We start from the raw sequence: 22,604 nt of genomic DNA, 5'->3' as shown, positions 1-22,604 counted from the left end.
AAAGCAAATTTTATACAGTGGTAAATTATTCAAGTAAGCAATAAAAGACAACAACCACATGTAATGCATTTTAGTAAATGAGAGGAACAAATAGGATTGGAGTTTTACATTTGGATCACATTACATACAAAATCAAATAAAAGACCGATACATCCTGGAAGGAATATTCATCCATCCATCCATTATCTGTACCGCTTGTCCCCACGGGGGTTGCGGGCATGCTGGAGCCTATCCCAGCTGTCATCGGGCAGTAGGCGGGAGGACACCCTGAATTGGTTGGCGCTCCTTGAAGAAATACATTTTTAAAAATCAATATTGCTCAACCAATTAGCAAATATAATTCCGATGTCTCCCCACTTATGGTAACACAGTACAACGAAAGATAAGAATTATGGAGCAAAAGACAGGTTTTCATAAGAACAGAGAATTTTTCTGCATACAGTGATAGCATTTAGAAAGAAAATCCGAGCACATTCAGAATGCTGAACCTGAGTACGTGTGGGATGCCAAGTGCAGCAACATCCTCTGTTTATTCCTTCAGTAAATACACTTCAGTAAATAGACTAGAAGCAGGCACACAGGACTTTGTTGGTGAATCAAGCATGATATGACTACTAGTTTAGTAGATGATACTGATGATACTTTCATTTCCTGTTAAATGGGAATAGAGTATAAGTGGTCTGTCAGGGTGCAGTGGTGTGTGCCATGAAGGATCACCAGGAGTATTGTGGGAAACTAAACAATTTTGCTTAATTTGTAAGATATCAATGCCAATAATTTATAGCGAGGAAAAACAAATGTTATTCTATTACATGGCAAAAAAAACCAAGTATGTATTGCATTATCATTTATGCAATAAAATGTCATCATGGCTTAAATTTGTGAGCAAATTGAAGACTGAGAACCTATTAAGACAGTAAAGTCAAAGGGTATCGTTCATGGTTAAATAGATTCCACAGTTTTATTGCATGCGAGGCCAAGTGAATTGCAACAATTGATGAAAACCAGCAGAGGTCGCTGGCGTAATAAAAAAACAAAATCACATTCATGGAGGTCGAGCGCCCGGCTGATCTCTGTATTTTTTTACAATATACAGGCATGAAAAACGAGAGTTTAGAATATTAAAATAAATGTTCTCGGGATGTGCTACATTTAAAACCTATTTTTTTAAATTTGTTAACCTCTTAGGTCATCCTTAAAATAAGGAAATCTAGTCAAATTTAGCAAGGGGGATTTATGGCTGACTTGCAGCTTTTTGTGTGAGGCTCAACCTGTGTAATTGTGATGTACAGTACCAAATATATGTTTCTATTCACACAAATGATCCCCAATTTCAAGTCTGGTAATGCATTTTATTTGTGTGCATTAAACATCAATGGATTTTTCGAACAGAGATGTACAAAGACAACAGTTAGCTTTTTCTTTCCTTTGCATTATAATTTCATTTTATCACATTATGCTATAAAGCACCAGCATGTATGGGAATATTCATAAACAATTTTATTACCCCTCCACCAGTTCTACCCCATGCTGACACTATCACTGTTAAAAAAAACAAAAACACCTTCAAGAAATACTGTGAGGTCATAGTTCAGTCTCATGCTCGATATAGAAACTCACATTATGTCTTTCAATGGCGCGAGGTACTGTGTGTACCTTCCTGAATGACAGCAGTACACGATCAAGGAGTCTGAATGAGGAGTTGTCACAAGTTTGCGTCAGACATGTGAAGTCCTCTTCTCGTTGCTCTCTTCCCAGATTGCTTCAAACGGGAGGGGCATTATTTGTCAGCTGATGAGTGCAATGTCATCACTTTCAGAGTTTCTGTTTGAATTAGATTCATAAAATAATGACATTAGTCAAATTTTGACCTCACCTACAGCGATGACTTTGTCTAAATGCACTGTTGGCATTTCTTTCAGCTAACTGCAATGTCAATTTAAAACCTCTGCCTCGCAAACCACTGGGCTTTCATTTTCCTAGCTCAAATGTTGCAGCCGAGTGCCAATTATGGTGTGTTTATCCCAGAGGCACGGAGCCATGGCTGTGAAGCCGGGCTGGTGGACATTCCCAGTGTACTGCATAGCCTCAAACTAGCCATTGCTGGGTGTAGCCAGCAAATACATTTCAATGTTGTCAGAGCAGAGGAGTCCACGCCAAACCCCAAGAGTGGAGGGAAACCCGCTCCAGTCTGCCGCTAGCTGATGATAGGGATTGGCTCATTGAAAAGGAATGAGAAGAAAAAGAAAAAAGTCCTTCGGAAAAGTAACTGTTGCTGTAGCAACAAAGTATAAGCAAAATACTGCATCTGGAGTAAACAGTAAAATGGGGAACCAAACTGGTTTACAGGTTTATATTTGATCCAGTGAAAAGTTGTGAGGCAAAAAATCATTTGAATTGTCAAGCAGGCACATATTTTCCGACCGTTAGTTCATGTTTGTTGTAATGACTCAATGTTAGTTGTGATCTTTAACGTGAGTAAATTTAATAATGCATTGCGACATAGGAAAGGGCTTCTCAATACAAACTACAAATTTGAGGAACCTCAAAATGTACTCTTATTAACTCGAGCTATATCATAACAGATGGGCATTCATACAAATTTCAACAGTTGACTTAGCTTCTTTTGCTTTGCCAGTGAGCATTGTTGCACTGATTGTATCTTAACCCAACTGTGTTTGCACAGTCACAAGCGCTAATCCAACGATGCATGTCACGTACCTTTCACAGCAGCAGAACAACGAGTAGCTGGTGTAGAGGCTTGGCTGTCTGTTCTCCTCAGAGGATATAAAATCCTTCTGATCTTTGAGGAACTTTTGCAGGTCTGTCAGCGGGAATCCATCCTTCTGGTAATTCTGTGATTAAAGGCAGACCAAAATGAATAAATCTGTGTGCTTTTTATTGCTTTTAGTGTAAGGTAAGGTTCATTTGAAGAAACTGGTGAAACTAAATAATTCCAAATACATCAATGTGATATATGGAGGGAGTTTATTTGTCTACTGTTAATGTATACCTCCAAAAGTGCAAGGTCTTGCAGACAGCTCATAGGGATTTACCTTAATGGTCTCATAAGCGTCCGTGATGAGGGCGATGAAGAGCGACAGCACCATGTAGATGAAGAGTGAAATGAAGGAGTAGAGGTAAGCCCGACTGAAGAGCCAGACCAGCGTGTTCTTGTCCTTCAACTGGGCAAAGGTGGTGAACATGTCGTCGCCGTTCAGCAAGGAAAACAGACACTCTGCCACCAGGCTCAGGCCTTCAAACTGGGAGAAATGGAAGGGGCAAACATTTAGTGCAACAAGTAAAAACAATACAAAGGCAATACCTTATGCTGTGTACTGTATATATTCGGTAATAGGAAATGTTTAGAGACCTTACAGAGAATTATTAAGTCTTTAGGAGGTTAATGGAAAGGTACACTAGCCAACACTGACATCTAGTGGCCAAACGGCAACATCCTATAAAATCACAACTCATTTTGCAGGTTTACTTGCATAGTTGTTTTAATTTCGTTTGACTCTGAAGGTTGCTAGACATTTATAACACTCATTTGACCTTTTCGTGGTAAGGCCCCAGCACGATCCACCCGCAGAAGGTGTAGCCAAGGTAGATCATGCCAGCACAGCAGCAGAAACGCAACACCTTGGGGAAGGCTGCCTTCATGGTCAAAATCAACACCTACAGATAACAATGAAATTCATGCATGACTTGTAAAAAGAAAGCATCAGATATATGAGAATGTCAGAATGATTACAGGATTGGCATAACGTAGTTTACTTTTTACTTCGTCCTTGTCAAGATATAGCTCAAACAAACTGTAAAGACTCACATTGTATTTCTGGAAGTAACCCAGATAGCGGATCACGCCGACCCACACCAATAACGTTGACGTTCCCAGAAATATACTGCACACGTCATAGCTGGTTAAACTCTGTGGGCCACAAAAAAGGGAAAGTTTAAAATTTGAAAGTTGAGCGTATCATCTAAAGTTTATCTAGGTTACCTTTGCTTGAATTTCCATCTTCAGTATTGACCCAACTATGGTCAAGAGGTCACTGACAATGACCAGCACGTACCAACCATTCAGGAACTCCCCTTGGTCATCCTCACATACTTTTCGATTGTAACTTTCATGGAGGAACCTAGAGAATCTCTGAAACGCACAACAGCACACGGAAATAATATGTACAAGTTTGCTTGAATTGCGACAGATATGAATTGAAATGAACTTAGGCTGACCTGAAGTAACCTGACGGCCAGCACTATGGAGCGGGTGCACAGCACGGCCGACGTGAGGCAAACCACAATGACAAAGCCGTCGAACACCAAGAGATAGTGAGTGTTTTTCTGAGCTGAAAGACAGAGATAGCGTACAGAGAACATTAATCTCTTACCACTATTGTGACCGATAAATGCAAAGGAAACCGCCCTCTGTGTGCACAACAGTCTGAAACTCTTTAAGAGCAAGAGTTTGTTGAAACTTTTGCAGCAAAACTCTAGCATTCCAATGTTTGTAATGTTCATGTGCTATCGAATTTGAACTATGACAAATGCGGTACAGCATCATTACCTGTTCCAGATATCTTCCAGTCTCGGCATGCACTGCTCTGTGCGTCGATGTCGAGGAATAGTTTGACCTTTCCACTGTGACGCTGGTTATCAAACGTTATCTGGGAGGGGGGGGGGGGTGCATGCGAAGACCAATTAAACAATATTGTAATCTTGGAGAGTAGTTTGTCCCGTTGAATGTTCGTAAACTTGTAAATGTAAACTTTTTTTTTTCAATAGGCAGTTATGGGAATTAAAAAAAAAAAATCCACTCAAGGGTCAAACTATTATGAAACCTTTATGAGCAGACTTTAACAACTGTCATGTAAGCGCTACAAAAAAAGTTAATCATTATTAAGTATCAAAAGTTCATCCATCCATTTTATACAGCTTATGTCCAGCAGATCAAGTTCTGCTGACAACTCTTGCAGTCATTTTTTTTGTTTTGCAATGCTTGTGCTATAGCTTTCGTGTTTTTTTTTTTTTTTGAGTGAATAAGTCGAAGCCATACATACCGTGATAGAAAATGAGTAACAGTCAGGCATCTCCCGCGACCGCACTGTTTGCAGGTTGATCCCTTTTAAAGTGAACGTTACTTTCACATCCACTAACCTGGAAATGAGGATAGAATTACTTTTGTGTATTTAGGTATAGAAATGTGTGCATTGTGCCACATTATAAAGTAGGGATGCTCGATACAATTTTTTTTCAGACTGATAGCAGTATGAGTAGTAAATTTTGGAGTAGTCCATTATACCGATACCAAGCACCGATACCAATAGTAGTTTTTGATACACAAAACGTCCTTCCAAAACAATGACTGATCACTGACCATTGTATTCCAATGTAGCAATTTTCCTTTAAAAAAAAAGCATAAAATTAATGGCAATTTTTTGTTCATCTAATTTTTACTCCCTGATTGTAAAAGGGGTATAACAGGGCGGCCGATACTGGTATCAGTCAACATCGCAAGTACCGATACCGTGAAATAAGGCTGGTATTGGGACCGATACCTATACCTGGTATCGATACTTGCCCGTCCCTACCAAAAGGTGTCGTGATAGAATACCTGTAAAAGTCCAGGTCAAAAAAGGATGCATTATTGGTTTTCCATTGATATGCAGTCTTTGGATCAAGCGATAAGCAAACTGGGGGAAAGAGGAAATAAACAAAATAAAACAAAATACATAAGGCTCGTCATCAATCTCAAATTTGAATTAACAAACAGGTCATGTTTCAGTTTATCTTGAAGCAAGTGATAATAATAAATTTCACAAACTGATAGCTACCAGCTCAATTTATCGAGGCTCAACTCTTCATTCTTAGAACTTGAAAGCAAACCAAGCTAATTTTGCATGAGGGATTTTTTTTTTAAGGGTATAAAATCAAAAACAGAGCGATTTTCTTGCTTTGTTCGCTGAGATTTGAAGTCGAAATGTTCACCTGTCTCCAACTGAGCGTCTATGTCATAGGCTTCTTCCGAAGGTTCGACAGTGCCTCTCCTGTAAAGGGTCTTGCAGATGACCAGAGGCAACAAGCCACCATCTTCATCCTCAGCATAACTGATGGGACTCACAGCGAGCCGGCCCAGCTGGCTGTACTGTAAACACCAGCAGCGTCACATGAATGCACTGATCCAGGTGAAATTGCACACAAACATAAGCACACTGACTTGGATTTGCTCAAGCAAACTATCATTTTAAACATCTATCCTACTTTGAAATGTCTTTCGACATTCAACTCTTTTAATAATGATGAGTGGTTTAACCTGCCTGATCCATCACATGAAACAAACTGTCATAGACACTTTGTTGTGAGTAGACCGCAATACAGTAGTCATCTTCATCCACACCACTGTAGTCCTTCAGAAACAGGTTTTTCAGGGCCATGGCATTCTCCTCCTTGTAGGACACCACAAGCAGATTGTTGAGGCCAAACAGGACCAGCTGAAAGTATAAAATATTCTCCTCTTAATATGGTTGACACGTCACATATTGCTGAGACACTTAAGGCCCAGAGTTTTGGGAGATTCCACACAAAAACAACAACAACAAAAATAAGCATGTTATTTTGCTGGTGGCAAATATTTTCCATCAAATTCAATGCAAAAACATCGGTTCTATTTTTCACTGGCTTTATTTTGACTTTTTTTGTGTGTGTTTTATTGAAGTCATGAACCACTTCATAGTTACAGTTACAGCTAAAGATTCAAATTCTATCGCAGCCAAACAACATAAATGAAATGACCTAGATGTGTGCTAAACATCTAGCCAGAAGCTGACCTGAGCTGTCTTTGTTTACAAACTACACATTGTCATCGTTATGACGCAGGTCCCACCAACCGACTAGCTCAGCCAATCACACATTGACACTCCCGTCACATGAGCATACATATATTTGAAAACAGACTTGCATATTATCCAAGTTTTGCAAGTGGGTGTCCAACCAATCACCTTTTTTTGTGTGTGTGTGTGAAATACTGCGATATGTTTGAAGCCACCTGTTAGTTTGTTGCAGAAAAACAAACAAAGTGTTGATTTCAACAAAGTGATCGCGTTGTTAATACCAAACCATACTTGGCAATTAATCGAGTTCAAACTATGGACAGCAGCTTAAATAGTTGAATTGTTAGAATTTACTCTGTAAACACATTGACTGAGCAACTCCAGTTCTGCTAAAGATTTTTGCTTTCGGTTCCACCGGAAGAAACGAGTCCCCTCCATTTCCTCGAAATGTTGCAATGATTTAAACACTGTCAGCAGCAAAGTGACCAAGGTTCACGTGTGCAAGTATGACGCACTTAGTATATCATCACACAGTATTACCACATCATAGGACCATAATGTGAATTTATCATGTATGTTTATTTAACTATAAGTGACGGATGAAGAAATATAATTCTATTTCTCATTCTTTTAAGAGCATGCACTTTGCAATGTGAGATACATACTTGTGTGGTAATCATGATTATCTTGAGGATCTGCACCCCCAATTTCCAGGGGACGTGCCTTCGGGCCCGGTACTTCTCACATGGGCTCATAAAGTAGAACTGTAGGTCATCCCTAAGTTTCTCCTCCTTGATTAAGTCTTGAGTTGTGGTTGAACTGAGGGACAAAATTTCGTTTTGAAAATTGAATGAGCATTTTATACAAATTCTTTTTCATGAGGCTTCAAACTTCTGAACGGAGAACATGACAGTGGTTACTTTCATGGCTGTAGCCGGAGTTTAACGTTCTCATGCAGGAAGTTCAATATTTACAGTCAATATTTTTTTTTTTTGAAAAAAGTATTAGAAACTATTATAATTTACATCGTCATTAGTTGCAAAAAAAAATCGCGTTTTTTATTATTTATTTTAAATCACATAACGCTTTTTAATATTAAAACGTGAAAAAAGTGAGACTTTTATCATGGCAAAAAACACCTCAGATATAAAAACTCACCTTACGGAATTGCTCCTATCGAGATAGCGAGCCAAGAGCTCCATGATGGACCGGCAAGACAGACCACGCCAGTCACACGCTGTCACGCATGCCCATCAGTCTGACAGCGATCAGGTGTAATTTCCAAGAGATCGCATGGATCGTCAACTCGCCAATCAGCGAGCCTCTTTTGGGCCAAAATCTTACCCAGTGGTGACCACAAGACGTCGCTGTGTAGTAGTGATGTGCATTCCAGTTCTTATAGGTGAACTGAATCTTTAGAATTAGTTCACTCAAAAGATTCGTTCAAACGAATCGTTCAACGATTTTTTCCTGGCAAGTCCCAAATCGTGTATATTATTACTTCACGATAACATGCAGTTGGTGTGCAAACACTGCAATGTCATAAAGATCAAGTTACATATAAGTGGTGAAAGTTATGTCAAAAATGTTATCTACTTTTTGTCTATCAAGAGTCTTGTTTTGCGCAGGAGTACACTGGAGAAGTTTGTCCCTCATCAACTACCATAGAGGACGAACTCTTCCGATTGTGTCTCGGTTTTTATCGGAAGTTCTGATTTAAAATGTCACCCTTCGTTCTTGTGTTTTTATCGTCAATAAGCTTGCTGGGTTTGGTGGACGCCTGTCCGTGTCCGTGTGAGAAAGCCGAATTATGCAATCAGATACGCGACAAGAGAGATTTCGAGGTACTTTTGCTGGATCTTTAAAAATCTCAAGAATATCCTGATCAAATGATCAATTCCTGTGATAATCCCTTGACATGATCCTTACAGCGAGATTACGATGTCCTCTATCGTGCATTTTACACGGTGTTGTTTATTGCATTGATGAAATATATTTCCTTAGTCGTAGTTTTTCCCTAAATCTAAATCAGATCAAATCTGATCACAGCAGTGTATCAAACATTTGTATGAAAATGTCATATTCATCCAGTTTTCAAAAGGTTAATGTTGTTTTAATGTCCATTTTTTTCCAAACGTGATTAATATTGTACACAATTTTTGCATAGAAAAAAAGAGGAAGTTCTTGGTGTACGTTACAGACGACTTGCGTGGCCACAAAATGGTTCTCACAATAAGTAATTATTATGTAATTAATATGCAATAAATTGCATATTATGCAGATTTAGATTTTTTTTCCCTTGAAAACTTCCTAGCTATACATTACTATGCATGGTAATAATCTGAATTGCAGAAGCTTGCATAGGTCAAATTTAAAAACAAAAAATTAAAACAGCTCAATGTGCTATATAAACAATACTTTTTAAAATAAGCGTGGCTTGGGAGATATAAAGCCACCTCTGATTAAACTTCACTGTTGTCCAGTGTAATTTCCACTCAGCCACTTATCATCATTACAATCTACACAAGCACAAGGAGAACATGCAAACCCCACACATGAATGCCTGAGCTCGGATTTGAATCCTCATTTACAGAACTCTGAGGCAGATGTGTAGTTCTCTGTGCCAGCATATCTTAAATCCCTTTTACATACACATGTAATAAATATCAAACATTAAAATTCACTTCCTGATTCACTCAAAAGATAATCCCGTGGTATTGAATGAGGAAGCCAAGTTCAACTTAGGACAGGTTTTCTAAATATGCATCATTTACTATCTATAAATAAATAGAAATAATTTAGTATAATTGACATTTTAGTGTGTGTGCTCTCAGGTGTTTGTGTTCGACGTGGGCGGAAAGACGTGGAAGTCATACAACTGGAGCGTGGTGACAACGGTGGCGACATTTGGGAAATACGACGCGGAGCTCATGTGTCACGCTCATTCCAAAGGAGCACGGGTCGTACTTAAAGGTATTTACATATTGTTAGCCTAAAATTTATTTGGAAAATGGGAATTCATCTTTTAATATTAATTAATAATGCAATTAGTTCAATGTGCAGTAGACTTAATTTGATAAATCAAGGAATATTGTCTTCTCGTGGATTCATAAAATGCAAGTGAAGTTTCATTTTATCCTCACTAGTAGAATGGTCCTTTGGCAATTATGCTAGTAAGCTAACAATTTCTTTCCAGTGTAAAGTCACAATTCTGGTTCAGTGCTCATTAGTGCCAACTTTCATAAAGGTGACGTTCCGCTCGCTTACATTGTGGACCAAAACAACAGGACAGATTGGATAACTGAGAAGGTCAACTTGGCCAAATGTCAGTTCATGGATGGGATCAACATTGACATTGAACAAGCAGCGGACCAAGGGTCGCCCGAGTACTATGCCCTAACGAACCTGGTCAAAGAAACCACTGAGGCTTTCCACAGGGAGATTCCCGGTTCTCAGGTGACCATGTTACTGTTCCCCGTGATACACCGACCGGTAACCTCCACTGCTGACCAAATTCTGTTCATTAGGTGTCCTTCGATGTCGCCTGGTCACCCAAATGTATCGACAAGCGCTGCTACGACTACGTCACCATCGCGGAATCTTGCGATTTGCTTTTTGTAATGTCCTACGACGAGCAGAGCCAAATACTCGGAGACTGCATCGCCATGGCCAACGCCCCCCTTAACCAAACTATTAATGGTTTGTGGTGCACTTGAGTGTCAAGGTTGAACTGAACTCATTCATTCCTGTCTGTCTGTCTCTCTCCAGCCTATGATCAATATTTAAATTTAAAGATAGCTCCGCAGAAGTTAGTGATGGGTGTGCCGTGGTACGGCTATGACTACCCTTGTCTCAACCTTTCACAGGTAGGAGTCATTAAACTAGTGTTGCCCAATAATTATTTAGCATTATATTTAAAAAAAAAAAGCCAAACATTATATTAAATTGTTTTAGACTTTTGAAAGATGCCTTATATTAAGATGCTTTTCAAGTGCAAATCTCCAATCTTTCCGTGCACCAGGATGGCATCTGTTCAATTGCCAAAGTGCCATTCCGCGGCGCTCCATGTAGCGATGCTGCTGGGAAACAGAAAACCTACAGATGGATCATGACGCAGGTCGGCAGCTCGTCGTCAGGACGCTTGTGGGACGACGAGCAGAAAGCGCCCTATTTTAATTACAGGGTATGCATTGGTTTTGCTTGAAGGGGTTTTCATTTCAAACCACTACACACATGACTAATGGGAGCATGTGTTCTTACTGCTCTTACTTCAACACAGGAGGACATAACTTAGTCTAATAACCATAACTTCACTAACAATAGCGAGTCTTCTCCCTGCAACTCAAAAGCCTTTTGTAGTACCAAAACTGACCAGTAAAGGGCAGCATGGTGCCACAGAAAATCCAGATTTCCTGATTAGTACTCAGCTTTATAAACAGTGGTCTTAAAATCAACCTCAGCTTTCTGCCCTTACTTCGCAGGACCCAGAAGGAAAGTTTCACCAAGTTCGATATGATGACCCGGAGAGTATTTGCCTCAAGACGGACTTTGTGAAATCTAAAGGTTTGAGAGGAGTGGGCATGTGGAATGGTAACATTTTGGACTACAGCGACGATCCGGTTGCTAGGCAGCAGAGCGCAATGATGTGGAACGCACTCTTTGGATGCTAGTTGGGTCAAAGTTTACGGGCTCTAGACATTTAGAGCGGCTGCGTTGTTACGATGTGAACCTTTGTGGCCGTAACACATTTTCAGTCCTCAGACACATACTTGCACTGCAAGCTTTATTGTTGCTTTTTTTTTTTTTTTTTTTGCTGACACCTTTCAATGTGGTGTCAAACATTCCATCTATGTTCACTTTTTATGCCATGTGTTACGAGTAAAAAAATAAAAAAGCCCTTCTTAGTTGGAGCTGTTTTGGACTTTTGTTTTGTCTCGAGTGCTGTTCACAAATCTTAGCGACGCCACAGGCCCCTGACGGACTGACTGAGTCTTCTTCTGGGCCAGCTCCGCCTTCAGTGACCTCAGTTCAGTGGCAGCCTGTTTCCTCAGCTACGGACATGACGTTCAGTGAAGGACCACTGGTGTTTCACTATATGAAGCATTTATACTTGAAGATTTACCTTTATCTCAGTCACCAGCTTCATCTTGGCATCTTCCACCATCCTTTTCAGGTTGTCGATGTCATGGGTCTCTGTCAGGATCTGAATGATAAGCTCATTCTACACACACGTGTTGCCAACTTAGTAACAAAATAAACGACACCTAATTTAATAATGTAATTGTACTCAAGTACAGTAGGAGTACTTTTAGTACCTCAGTTTATAATCATACGACGTACTCTACCGTACTATGTAGATTGTAACGTTTGTTGCGATTAATTTGAGCGTACCTTTTCAGAGGCTTGTCCTTGCTTTTGCGGCTTACTTCTGTTGTCTCTGGCATGGAGCTGTTGCAGGATCTTGTCGTAGAATGTCTCCAGTTCTTGCCGTACATTCTTCAGCGCATCTTCTAAAGGTCCTGTGGCCTTCTTGGTATCAAAATACTTTTTTTTCCAGCTGTCACGGGCTTGAAAATCAGTGGAAGAAAAAACAAAACAGAAGTTGACTGTGCATGTTTGTTGCCTTTTGGTTATCTTCTTAAGTTTTCCACCACCTTGGTTCCTGCGGTGCCTGTTCTGGGCCAACAAATCTTTGCCTTTCCTGAGCAACTCCTGCCTTTTCCATTCTAATTGTTTCCTTTCCTCCTTCACCAGCTTGATTTCCTCTATGAGCTCTTCTCCTAGAAGAGAAAAAAAACACTCTTTCAAATATGATGTAATATGTTTTTTCCGACATGACAACTTACTATTAGACGGGATGATGGCGGAAATAATGGGTTTGTGGGTTGTCATGGTCAGGTCTAAACCAGGCGGTGGGGAGGTGCAGCGGATGGGTCGGGATAGCACAACTGGGCTTTCTGCCACCTTAACGACAAAGAAAAAAAAAAAAAAAGAATTCTCATACATTTGCATGAACAAAACAAAAGATGAATTTCTTACCCCACTGGTTGTTTTACTCCTGAATGACTGAAATGTGAACAAATCTCGTGATTTTCCCAGACTACGATAGAAGAGCAGAAGGTGTTTACAGATCTCTATAAAAGTTCAGTGTACAGTGAGGTGAGGTGAGGTGAGGGCTCAGCTCACTGCCTATCTGAATCTCCATCCTCCACCGACTCCACAGCTCCTGAATCTTTGGCTGCTCTGCTTCCTTGCTGGTGAGGTTTCTTCTTTCTGCATGTTGGTTCTTCCTCTTGGGATTGCTCCTTCACCTGAGCCAATCCGCCTTTTTAGATTTTTTGGGGGGAGCAACAAAACAATTTTTTCTGTGACTTGATTATTCCTGTTTTACTCCTTACGTTTGTCTCACCTTTATTCTGAGCTTGATTGTTGGACTTTCTCTTGTCACGTTCCCCCGTCTCATTCCACTCAATCTTATTTCCAAAGAGACCTTCTTCCTCTCCACCATGTCCTCCCTCTGAGGAACTGTAACCCTGCTCTTCATCATGCTCTTCCTCCTCCTCCTCCAAGCTAGAAGTGGAAGCAAGCTGGTGGGAAGATTGGGGGATGTGGGGGAACTTCACAGGCTCTTTTGTCTCGGCTGGCGAGCCCCACGTCTTGTTGGGGTAGTAGCTCGGCGGGTCTGGGGAGCAGCTGCTGTCTGGGCTGAGCGAATGGGAGGAAAGGCTGCTCTGGTTCTCCACTGTGGGCAACAGGTAAAGCTCTGGCTGGGCGGCCTGGAAACATGTAGAAACATAAAATAGAATGAAAAGAAATTAAGATTCTCTTTATTATTTACCAGTTTGTTTGTTTTTTACTTCGTTGGCATTACATCCTTTTTGGACTCCTGCTCCAGAAGATTTCAATCTACTTTTTCTTAGCAAATATTTACTTAGGATACCCAAAGTTAAAGAAAAATTGTAGTAATACAAGTAGTAATAGTACTACAAAAAAAAACATGTGCTTGGCGTAGGTAATAATACCAATCGAGTTGTTAATTTTTTTTTTTCTCAAAAAAAATCAAATAAATAGATAAATAAATGGGAATATGACTCATCATGTTTTACATACATACGGTGGAGCAAACGTTTTGGCTTTTAGATCCTTCTCCTGCTTGCTTTTGACCTGGCACACATCAAACAAAAGCAAAAGGTTAAAGAAAATGTTACACCCCAAACACACTTACCTGTAACCGCTCTCGCATGCGACATCAGATACACTCACCAGAGCTAAGCTACGGCCCACGCATTTCAAGAAGGAAAATTTGTCCACGTTCTTGTCTGTGCCCAGAAGCTCCCCCAGTTCACTTCTCAGAGCTTTCAAGGTAACCTCAGGGTAAACCCTAAACAAGCAAAATTTGTTTGGGACTGACAATGACCACATTGGTCTGAGAAGAGTAGGCTATTACATGAAAAATTAAGTTTCTTTTTTTTATTTTCAAGCTAAAGTGATTATTAAAAAAATTATGATTCAATGAATAGCAAATACAACAAAATGGTGCCGAGTGAGAGTGAAAGAAGGAAAGCGGGAGGGAAGTGTTGCGAAAGAAGACGGAGGAAGAATGCAACTTTTTCGATTAATTTTCTAATGATTCCATCCCAAACCAGAAAAACCAAAAATGTGACCTGATGAAACCTGCAGATATGAAACCCTCTGTGGCTTCTGAAGGAACTTTGTTCAGCTTCACATTCCATTGGTCGTCTGGTACGTAGAGAACATGGAGCTCCACAAACTGAACATATACACGCACAAACCAAACATTAGAAAAGTGCTCAGAGTATAGTATGCCATCATTTATCTTTCATCAATTGTGAACATACCTTGCAACTAGTTGGTCTCTTATCAGATTCACACTGCAGCTCCATCTTCATCCGGCTAGTTTTGCACAACTGAGCTCCTCACACAGAGAAACACTGCGTTTTTAGGATGTGTTTGACCTGACGGAGGCGTGGGCCTCTTGTTGGTTGACTTGACATGAGAGATTCTTTTATGAGAGTGCCAGCGTCGGTTGCTCTGGTTGCAGAGTTAGAAAAACTAGTCACACTCTTGTACTTAAAAGATACATCTGTTAAAAGGTCACATGAGTGAGGAAGGTTTTGATTTGATTTCCTTTGGTCTTATTTTATACATCACAAAATACTAGGAGTGTACTTTTTAATACAGTGTTTTCAAATGCTCAGGGTAAAAGTATAAAAAGGAATACAATTAAATATTTTAAGTACAAATATATGAAAGAAATATTTAAGTACAAGCTACAGCAATGCAGTTGTACTTCCCACCACTGTCTTGTTGTTGCTACAAACTGAAGGAAAAGGACATTTGCCTGGTTTTAAGTGTATCAAAACAAGAATAAATATTGCACGTTTCTTAATTTACTTCCTATTTTGTTAATATACAGTGAGAGGTGAGCTCAGTTGCACTGCACTTTTTGTGCAATTGTCATATTTACGCCACTAGAGGGAGCTATTGTAGTTTCCACGTTCAAGTGTGGCGTTCAAAAATATCTGAAATTATAGTGACGCATACATTCCTCTTCAAAAAAAAAAAGAATAAATCTCTGAATTGTTTCAACTACACCATCATTATGAAACAAATATATCAATATATTACACAAATGGAATCAGCATCTTAGTGAATTGTATTTTTTTCCCCAGCGATTTGTTTTGGAGACCTCAGTATCCAACAGTATTGCATGACAATGAAGGCGCCACTACAAAACACACCTCCCAGAAAACCGGAAGTGGATTTGTCACTCCCTTGTCAACAAGTTTTTGAAACTAAACTTTTAGTCATTTTCCAGAAACTAAAACCGATCCGATAAAATAAAAACGAAAATGTCGGGGTCATCCAGCATCGTAGCAATGAAGAAAATTGTCCAACAGCTACGTTTTGAAGCGGGAATGAGCCGAGTAAAGGTAACAACTACGCCGAATAGTAGTTAGGGCGTTTCTCCAGTATTTAGGTTCGACTAAATGTGATTTGATCGACTTTGGAATTGTATAGATTCGGTTGTTCTGAAGCTATCTAGTAAATGTTCATTTTGGGTTATCGCCAGGTGTCCCTGGCCGCGGCTGACCTGCAGCAGTTTTGTCTCCAGAACGCCCAGCATGATCCGCTGCTCACCGGTATGTCCTCTAGTAACAACCCGTTCAGACCGCAGAAAGTTTGCTCCTTCTTATAACGGCGACGCCTTGGGCCCTGTGAGTCCCGCTCTGTTTTTTTCATTTTCAACAACATTGATCATTCTTTTCGAAGATTTCACGTTTGCTAATTTTCTACAGGTCTTTAGTGTGCTGCGTCTTGAAGATGGGCTGGAATCACCTCAAGAGTGTTAGGGAAATTTGCAACTAATTATATTCTTAACCTTTGTATAAAAAAATATATTTAAAAAAAAAAAAAAAAAAAAAAGAGAAAAAAACAATAGTAAACATTTTCAGGTACTTACAAGACAGGTTTTATGCATGATTAACAAATTATAAGGAGTTGGGGAGTCCTTTGTTTTCTCGTGTCCAAGCCAGAGCCAACGCTGTCGTGCAGTTATAATTACAGTAAATATTTGTTTGGAAAACACTTTTATGCTATAAATAAATGATACATTTCAATTACAATGGTAACATAACGGGCTTTGTGTGGCTAATGTTATGCCACTGCATCGTCAATTGTGGACTTTCTGTGCATAAAAAAATAACAACTAACCATATAGCCCCCAAACATGCCTTGTTGTGCAGTGGCCATTGCTGACTTCAAATAAATGTTCACACATTTCCCTCTTGCTCTCTGAAAATGATCTTTTCATAAATGTTTTTGTTTTGCAACAAACCAATCAGAAGACTCATCGAATCGTTAACCCACTGTCGGTATTTATGATCGTTCAAGTGGGAGTTACTAAAACGCAGAGCATCTGCTTGTATAGGGTAACTGCGTCAGCAGTTTGGTCAATCTTTCAAAATCCATGATAAGCACAATGTAGTCATTTTGAATAAAAGCAAACAAATGTGGGATCGACGGATCAGTCCTTGCGTAATAATCACAGGAGAGATGATTTTGTTTTCACAGTTGAAATTTGCGCCTGCAGGCATCCATTTCATGGCGCTACAAACAAAAGGAAAACACGTGATGAGGCCTTTGAACTTTGCGACCAAGTCAAGTACGTGCAAAAACAGAAACACAGAACTGCCATAGTTAATCCAACATCTACTTGTTAAGATAAAAGACGTGCGCTCTTACCTTGAGGACCCACTCGTACTCGCCATACTTGGAATCAAAGGTGCCTTTTTGCAGAGAGCGAAGCTTAAGCGTGAAACGAGGACCCAGCTCCTGAATGCCGACCTTCTTCTCATTTTTGAAGATGTATCTTGAGATACACAACAATCAGAGGGTAAGCGTTCATGAAATCACACCAATCGAGGGACAGAGCGCGTAGTTGCTCATCGGACGTTCACCTGTGAAATCGGAAAAATATGAAGTCTCTTTGGTTGTGGAAGGTGGCCACTTGCCGACCCACAAAATTGGGCTTTTGGGGGAAAAGGGCAGCAAACATCCGGCCGATGCTGTGGCCCAAACGTGTGCTGAAGTTGTTCAAGATCACCTCTGGGCTGTGCTCTGTTGGCTCCTTACCTCGTCTCTATAGATGCAAAACAGCACACTCGTGTTGGCAAGAGGACAACATGGCCATTTCACAAAAGATTTCAACTATTTCGAGCAACTCTCTCTGCAATAGAGACAATATGACCGCTTGAAATGCTGAAATATAAACTTGCCTTCATTTCCTTTCGGAGTCGAACACTGCTGACCTTGAAGTGTGCAGTGGGTCCTTCAGGCAGGTGACAAAGAACCAAACCATCTTAAAGTTGGAGTTAAGAAAGGCACTTTGTGAAGGCACTTTCACATAACAGTCTTATCCATTTTGCTGGCTGTTGGCAGTCTGAATTTTTGCCCAAACTTCTCCGGCAAAAGGATACTCGGCACTTGGCGGTCCTCGTTGACCACGACAAGGAACGTGAAGTCCCTGGCAACGCACTGGGGAATAACCTTCTTGAGAGCCAAGCCTCTTCTGTAGTAGACGTGCGCGTTTGGGATCACAGTTGCCAGCTGGTAGCAGAACTTTACGGTTCTCTACGAGAAACACGGGAATGGTGTTCAGAATTTGGGAAAAACACAATTGGTGTTTGCGTGAAGGACAGAAATGCGCTCACCCCTCTGGGTCTGTCTGACGTCGTGATTAGCACTTTGGGGTTCGTTATGCCGTTGAAGTAGGCCGAAAATTCATCTGTTCCCTCATCAAATGCAACCTAAACAAGAAACAAAATAACAGGAATGACCTCAAGTTCATCACATGACCTGAGAAGACTAAAGGGAGCACGACGAATGATTATACCTCTTCATCTTCCGGGTCAACTGTCGTTTCGTCGTAGACTCTCTGGTTTTCTATTGTCTTGGGGACCTGTTTAGGTGGTGCCTACAAAAGAGTGCGAAACAATCTAAATTACTACTAAACATAAATGAACCTACTATTATAACATGTTGATTGGTATATATTTACAATTTGATGAGTATTTTAGACCAATATTTAAACACTTTTTGATGGAGTTTTCCACACTCTACCTTTCATGCAAGAACCACATGAGATACCCCAGTATCAAGAATATTAAAGCAACTATACACCTCTGAAATGGCATTGAATTATACCACTATTATGAAAGGGTATACCAAAACTGAGAAAACTCACCTTGTTACCCAATAGTTTTTCTTGTCTTTTCCTCTTCTTCTTCAGCTCGAGCTTTAGCTGAAATACAAAGAGAAACATTATTTGCACTGACAGACGGCAGAATGTAAGAAAACAGCTATAACTTGTGAGTGTTAGTTTGGTGTTACTCGAAATTTGACATTTAAAGAGACATTAAAAGTTTTACGCTTCTTGCTTTCTTAATTAACTTGTTACGAACCAACATTTTTGCGGTCCAACTAAATTCATAGACGTTGGAGATTACGACTTATTTTTACTTTTTATTGAATCTTTATTTACAGCAATCCCAGACTTTACCTTTCTTTTCTCTTGCTTGTGTTTTATAAACATTAAGTGTCTTCGCTGTTTATTCTTGATTTCAGACAAACTGAACGCCGGTGGGAAGGCGACAGTTGCCTCGGTCTTCTCTTCTTTCACTTCGACGATGTCGGTTTGCATCTTGTCTGTCTGTTCCGCACTGTTCGCCTTATCATTTGTATCCTTCTTTTTCTTGCTTTTGCCTTTCCGCGTCACAGGAACTTCGGTGATATCCATCTTCGTCGAGCAATGTTTACGGAGACGGTGAATATTATTCACACGCGTGGCTGCTGGCCTGCTGCGGAAGCTGCTTCCACGACTTCCGTTCACATCCGGATCACAAAATTTGCTCCCTTGTTGAACATGTACGACCCCTACTGGCGAGGAGGTTGTAAAACGCATCGGACTGAACTGAACCAGGTTCACCAAATCAATTTGATTTTAAAATAACACAAAACAGTAACCACTGCTCTCATTTTTAGAAATAATACATTTCATGTGATAATTAATTAAATAATTATAATTAACCCTTTCAGAAAAATAATTTTGTCATGTCATAAAAATTCCCAATTATCATAGGAGGTTGATACACACATTTGACATTCCCATCTTAAGCATGTATGGGGAAAAAAATACTGGGCATAGGCACAATTATCATTTATTATTTATTTTAAAAGTACATTGTCGATTGGGTCGATTGATTGTTGATGAATCACATCTTGTATAATTGTACAATCATTGCATGAATGAAGTAGGTCACGTTGAGAAAATTTGCCTCCTGAAAAAAATATTAAAAATCAATTGATCAATTAACAACAGTAGAAAACTGACGGATTAATTTAAAGATCATTGATCATGGTTCCTAGAGACAATCAAAGGAATTGACCCTAACAATCAAAACAATACAAGGATGGCCTTCAAATCAGCATCCAATGTACCAGTCCACCACAGGTCTAAAAGACTTGTAAATCAATGTGTTGTTGGAGCACATTAGTCCCCCACCTCGCCACATTTGAGATACCTCCCTGTTCAGGTCTCCCAAGCAGGTCAATTGCTTCTCATAAACCCACGACACGCACCACTTGGAGTGGTCGTATTTGGAATAGAATGGGGCAGATTTGGGAAGACGGATCCTCTCAATGTTCATGACGTGATTGGGCAAGGAGCAATTGGAAGGAAGGTCGTGGTCTGGTCTCCGCCAGGTCTCAGCCATCAAGTCCGCTTTTAGGACCTGAGCTACCCAGCCAGTATAGATGTCTGGATGGAAGGCAGAAATCAATGTTTTGGTAACAAAACAAAGCATAGTACAGATACATTTGTCTAATATTAGTGTGCAAAAGTAATAAATATACATAATGCTGACCAAGAAAAGTAATTTACCATCCACAAAATGGTCAGATTTGGCAAAAGTGAAAAACTTCTCTCCGTGCAAAGAAAGGAGCTGGTCCATTCTCTTGTCCGAAGGCGCTTCTGGCCTTTGGCCTGCACATAACTGGGCTAGTTGAGGCAGTTTGCTTGCAAATGCAGGAGGGACGGAGCAGTTGTAGACTCGTGGGAAAAGATACACCAGGTGCTGTGCTATCATTGGGAAAAATCAAAGAGAACCAGATTTAACCAATATTCATGTTGGCTAATTAGATGTTATAGATAAGATAAGAGAAAACATTAAGAATGTGTGTGTGTCACATTCCTTGTTTAGCATGATGTGCAAAAGGTCTTTTCTTTCTTCGGGATTCACTCACTGACATGGACGAATTGGTCATAGTGAAGGCTAACACACAAAGCTGTCTGGCCATTGACTTTGCCAGAGGATGGGTAGATGTATCCCATCTCTGGGAATGAAGGGAAATGGGGAATGCTGTGAGACAGCCAGAAGCCTTGGGAAGAGTCAAATAGCAGTACCCCTGTTGGAAGCAAGAAAAAAACAAAACTGAATGTACGATGTGTTCAGAAAAAAACTGATCCTAGAATTGCAATAGTTAGTTTGAAAGCTGCATTTGTGGATACACATTTTAGAGCTTTAAAAAAATAGGCGATGTTATAGTTGGTTAGATAACAAGCCAGATAGCTTAACATTTAGCTTGGATAACAAAAAACATAATCAAACATTAACGTTAGAAAATCTGACAGTTACTAAACTCCACGCCATTTACCTTGAATGAACTGAACCATCAGTGATCAGAGCCAATATGTCTTTCAAAAGACACGTTTCAAAAATTTCTTTGAAAAGTTCTACAATGCTGTCATGTCTTATATAATTCTCCTGAAACAGCCATAATTGAAAACCTATTTTTTCAAAACGTTATAGATGATTTACAATTTTCCCCCGGAACAAAATTTAGAAGCTTATTTCCATGTCTGTAAAACATAATAATCCTCCAAATGATCCAAGGTACTGCAGAAATGTCCTCTTCACATCGACTATTTAACACCAACCACAGAAAATGATAGCTTCTTGTCTACTGTACCTTTTGTATGTCCATATCCTCGCATGTATTTGAGAAGAGGTGGTGAATCATTGTAGAGGGCATAAACAAAGCCGCTAGACTGGGGAAAATACAGCATATTTTCAGGATGTAGAAATATAAAAGTCCCATTCCTGTCTATTTAGATCGACATTTCATTCGAGTGAAAACGGTATAAAGAAGTGCTGTTATTGACATTTTATAGCAGAAGCTACAGTTCCCTGTTGAGAAAAGCGAATGCTTCCTCTAAGATGTAAAAGTGGTTCTTGAGTGTAGAATACGGAAGAATGAGGGAAAAAAAAAAAAAAAAAAGAACATCACCTTGTTAATGGTTTTGCTGTAAAGCTGGTTGAGGGTGTTGCTGATGGCTCCTTGACTAGTGTTAACCATGAATTTACTAAGTTGCCAGGTGTCTAAGGAGGGGTCCAGGTACATGTAGTCTACCCCGCTACCCACCTCGCCAATTTTATATCTTGGCAGCTTGTAGATGATGAACCTGCAGCAGATTAGACAGTGATTTCATGACAGAATATACTCAAATGTTCAGAATATACAAAAGAAGTAATTATCGATTAAGGATATGATTCTCGTGTTAATGCATGAATCGCCTCACCAATCGACAGGCTGGCCAGCTTCATTCTGGCAGGAAATAGCAGCATCACTCACAGCGAGGGCCAAAAGCACAAAAATACTTGATGTTGATGCCATTGTGACCTCTTGGTGTTTTCAGCAGAGTCGACTCCCCCCCGAAACAGAAAGTTTAAACCTCCTCTGAACCTATGGTCGATGAGAAAACCATTTTGCAAGTGGTTACTGCACAGCTCCAACACAATGCAAAAGGGGAACTGAAGTGGACGAGTCCCATGACACAAATTTGGCTGACTGTAGTCATTGTAATACTTTGGGAGGTGTTTACAATACTTCATACTATATGGGAAACCTCAGAAATAATAAGAACTGAAAAAATCTGCAGTAATGGTCTGGAAAAGCATTTCTAATAAAGGGTGCAATGGTCTGATGAAGTCAACAAAAAATAAATGTTATTCACATGAAAACATGTGGTCACTTGAAAAATGGGTGTCTCTCTTTCTTCTTTCGTTTTAGCACGCGGAGTGATGTAACACGTCGAGTTGTAAATATCAAGAAATGAAATCTGAAAATAGCGGATCAGTAGTGCACTGGTTCGAACAGCCGCCTCACAGTTAGGAGGGTGCAGGTTCGATT

The 22,604-nt window shown here is 39.9% G+C and overlaps 6 protein-coding genes across 10 annotated transcripts; 2 read left to right on the top strand and 4 right to left on the bottom strand.

Moving 5' to 3' along the window:
* Nucleotides 1-91: 91 nt before the first annotated feature.
* On the bottom strand, nt 92-8,158 carry mcoln2 (mucolipin TRP cation channel 2). Of its 2 annotated transcripts, none has more exons than XM_085928685.1 (14): nt 7,992-8,158; nt 7,499-7,652; nt 6,321-6,494; nt 5,992-6,148; nt 5,618-5,696; nt 5,064-5,160; nt 4,571-4,670; nt 4,240-4,352; nt 4,004-4,153; nt 3,830-3,931; nt 3,556-3,678; nt 3,057-3,263; nt 2,722-2,855; nt 92-1,762 (listed from the first exon to the last, which is right to left on the bottom strand). In XM_085928685.1, exons 1-14 carry the CDS (start codon nt 8,033-8,035, stop codon nt 1,585-1,587), a joined length of 1,812 nt encoding a protein of 603 aa, XP_085784811.1. In that variant the 5' UTR covers nt 8,036-8,158; the 3' UTR covers nt 92-1,584. The 2 variants fall into 2 exon arrangements, with proteins under 2 accessions (XP_085784811.1, XP_085784812.1); XM_085928686.1 differs by having other exon boundaries at nt 1,611-1,824.
* Nucleotides 8,159-8,516: 358 nt separating this feature from the next.
* Nucleotides 8,517-11,738, top strand: ctbs (chitobiase, di-N-acetyl-). Its single transcript, XM_085929033.1, has 7 exons — nt 8,517-8,677; nt 9,668-9,806; nt 10,081-10,289; nt 10,361-10,532; nt 10,602-10,699; nt 10,855-11,016; nt 11,315-11,738. Exons 1-7 carry the CDS (start codon nt 8,555-8,557, stop codon nt 11,501-11,503), a joined length of 1,092 nt encoding a protein of 363 aa, XP_085785159.1. The 5' UTR covers nt 8,517-8,554; the 3' UTR covers nt 11,504-11,738.
* Nucleotides 8,991-14,925, bottom strand: spata1 (spermatogenesis associated 1). Of its 4 annotated transcripts, XM_085929031.1 has the most exons (12): nt 14,693-14,925; nt 14,498-14,604; nt 14,097-14,214; nt 13,944-13,997; nt 13,243-13,609; nt 13,020-13,158; nt 12,873-12,933; nt 12,680-12,797; nt 12,488-12,613; nt 12,225-12,400; nt 11,956-12,054; nt 8,991-11,884 (listed from the first exon to the last, which is right to left on the bottom strand). In XM_085929031.1, exons 1-12 carry the CDS (start codon nt 14,741-14,743, stop codon nt 11,735-11,737), a joined length of 1,566 nt encoding a protein of 521 aa, XP_085785157.1. In that variant the 5' UTR covers nt 14,744-14,925; the 3' UTR covers nt 8,991-11,734. The 4 variants fall into 4 exon arrangements, with proteins under 4 accessions (XP_085785157.1, XP_085785156.1, XP_085785154.1 ...); XM_085929030.1 differs by having other exon boundaries at nt 12,225-12,613; nt 13,020-13,144; nt 13,232-13,609; XM_085929028.1 differs by having other exon boundaries at nt 12,225-12,613.
* A 656-nt stretch (nt 14,926-15,581) lies between these two features.
* LOC147046982 (guanine nucleotide-binding protein G(I)/G(S)/G(O) subunit gamma-5) lies at nt 15,582-16,637 on the top strand. The gene is made up of 3 exons (XM_085928460.1): nt 15,582-15,787; nt 15,928-16,072; nt 16,154-16,637. Exons 1-2 carry the CDS (start codon nt 15,707-15,709, stop codon nt 16,051-16,053), a joined length of 207 nt encoding a protein of 68 aa, XP_085784586.1. The 5' UTR covers nt 15,582-15,706; the 3' UTR covers nt 16,054-16,072; nt 16,154-16,637.
* On the bottom strand, nt 16,246-19,286 carry rpf1 (ribosome production factor 1 homolog). The gene is made up of 9 exons (XM_085928459.1): nt 18,916-19,286; nt 18,601-18,657; nt 18,250-18,330; nt 18,068-18,163; nt 17,834-17,987; nt 17,633-17,715; nt 17,315-17,496; nt 17,100-17,226; nt 16,246-16,964 (listed from the first exon to the last, which is right to left on the bottom strand). Exons 1-9 carry the CDS (start codon nt 19,150-19,152, stop codon nt 16,923-16,925), a joined length of 1,059 nt encoding a protein of 352 aa, XP_085784585.1. The 5' UTR covers nt 19,153-19,286; the 3' UTR covers nt 16,246-16,922.
* A 292-nt stretch (nt 19,287-19,578) lies between these two features.
* dnase2b (deoxyribonuclease II beta) lies at nt 19,579-22,202 on the bottom strand. Its single transcript, XM_085928440.1, has 6 exons — nt 21,994-22,202; nt 21,702-21,876; nt 21,384-21,462; nt 20,658-20,819; nt 20,296-20,493; nt 19,579-20,172 (listed from the first exon to the last, which is right to left on the bottom strand). Exons 1-6 carry the CDS (start codon nt 22,086-22,088, stop codon nt 19,838-19,840), a joined length of 1,044 nt encoding a protein of 347 aa, XP_085784566.1. The 5' UTR covers nt 22,089-22,202; the 3' UTR covers nt 19,579-19,837.
* Between the last annotated feature and the right edge of the window lie 402 nt (nt 22,203-22,604).

Source organism: Syngnathus leptorhynchus, chromosome 13 (genome assembly GCF_054491065.1).
Source record: "Syngnathus leptorhynchus isolate UIUO chromosome 13, UIUO_Slep, whole genome shotgun sequence".
Taxonomy (NCBI): Eukaryota; Metazoa; Chordata; class Actinopteri; order Syngnathiformes; family Syngnathidae; genus Syngnathus; species Syngnathus leptorhynchus.
Note: the sequence above shows the minus strand (reverse complement) of the source record. Positions and strands in the feature narration are given on the sequence as shown.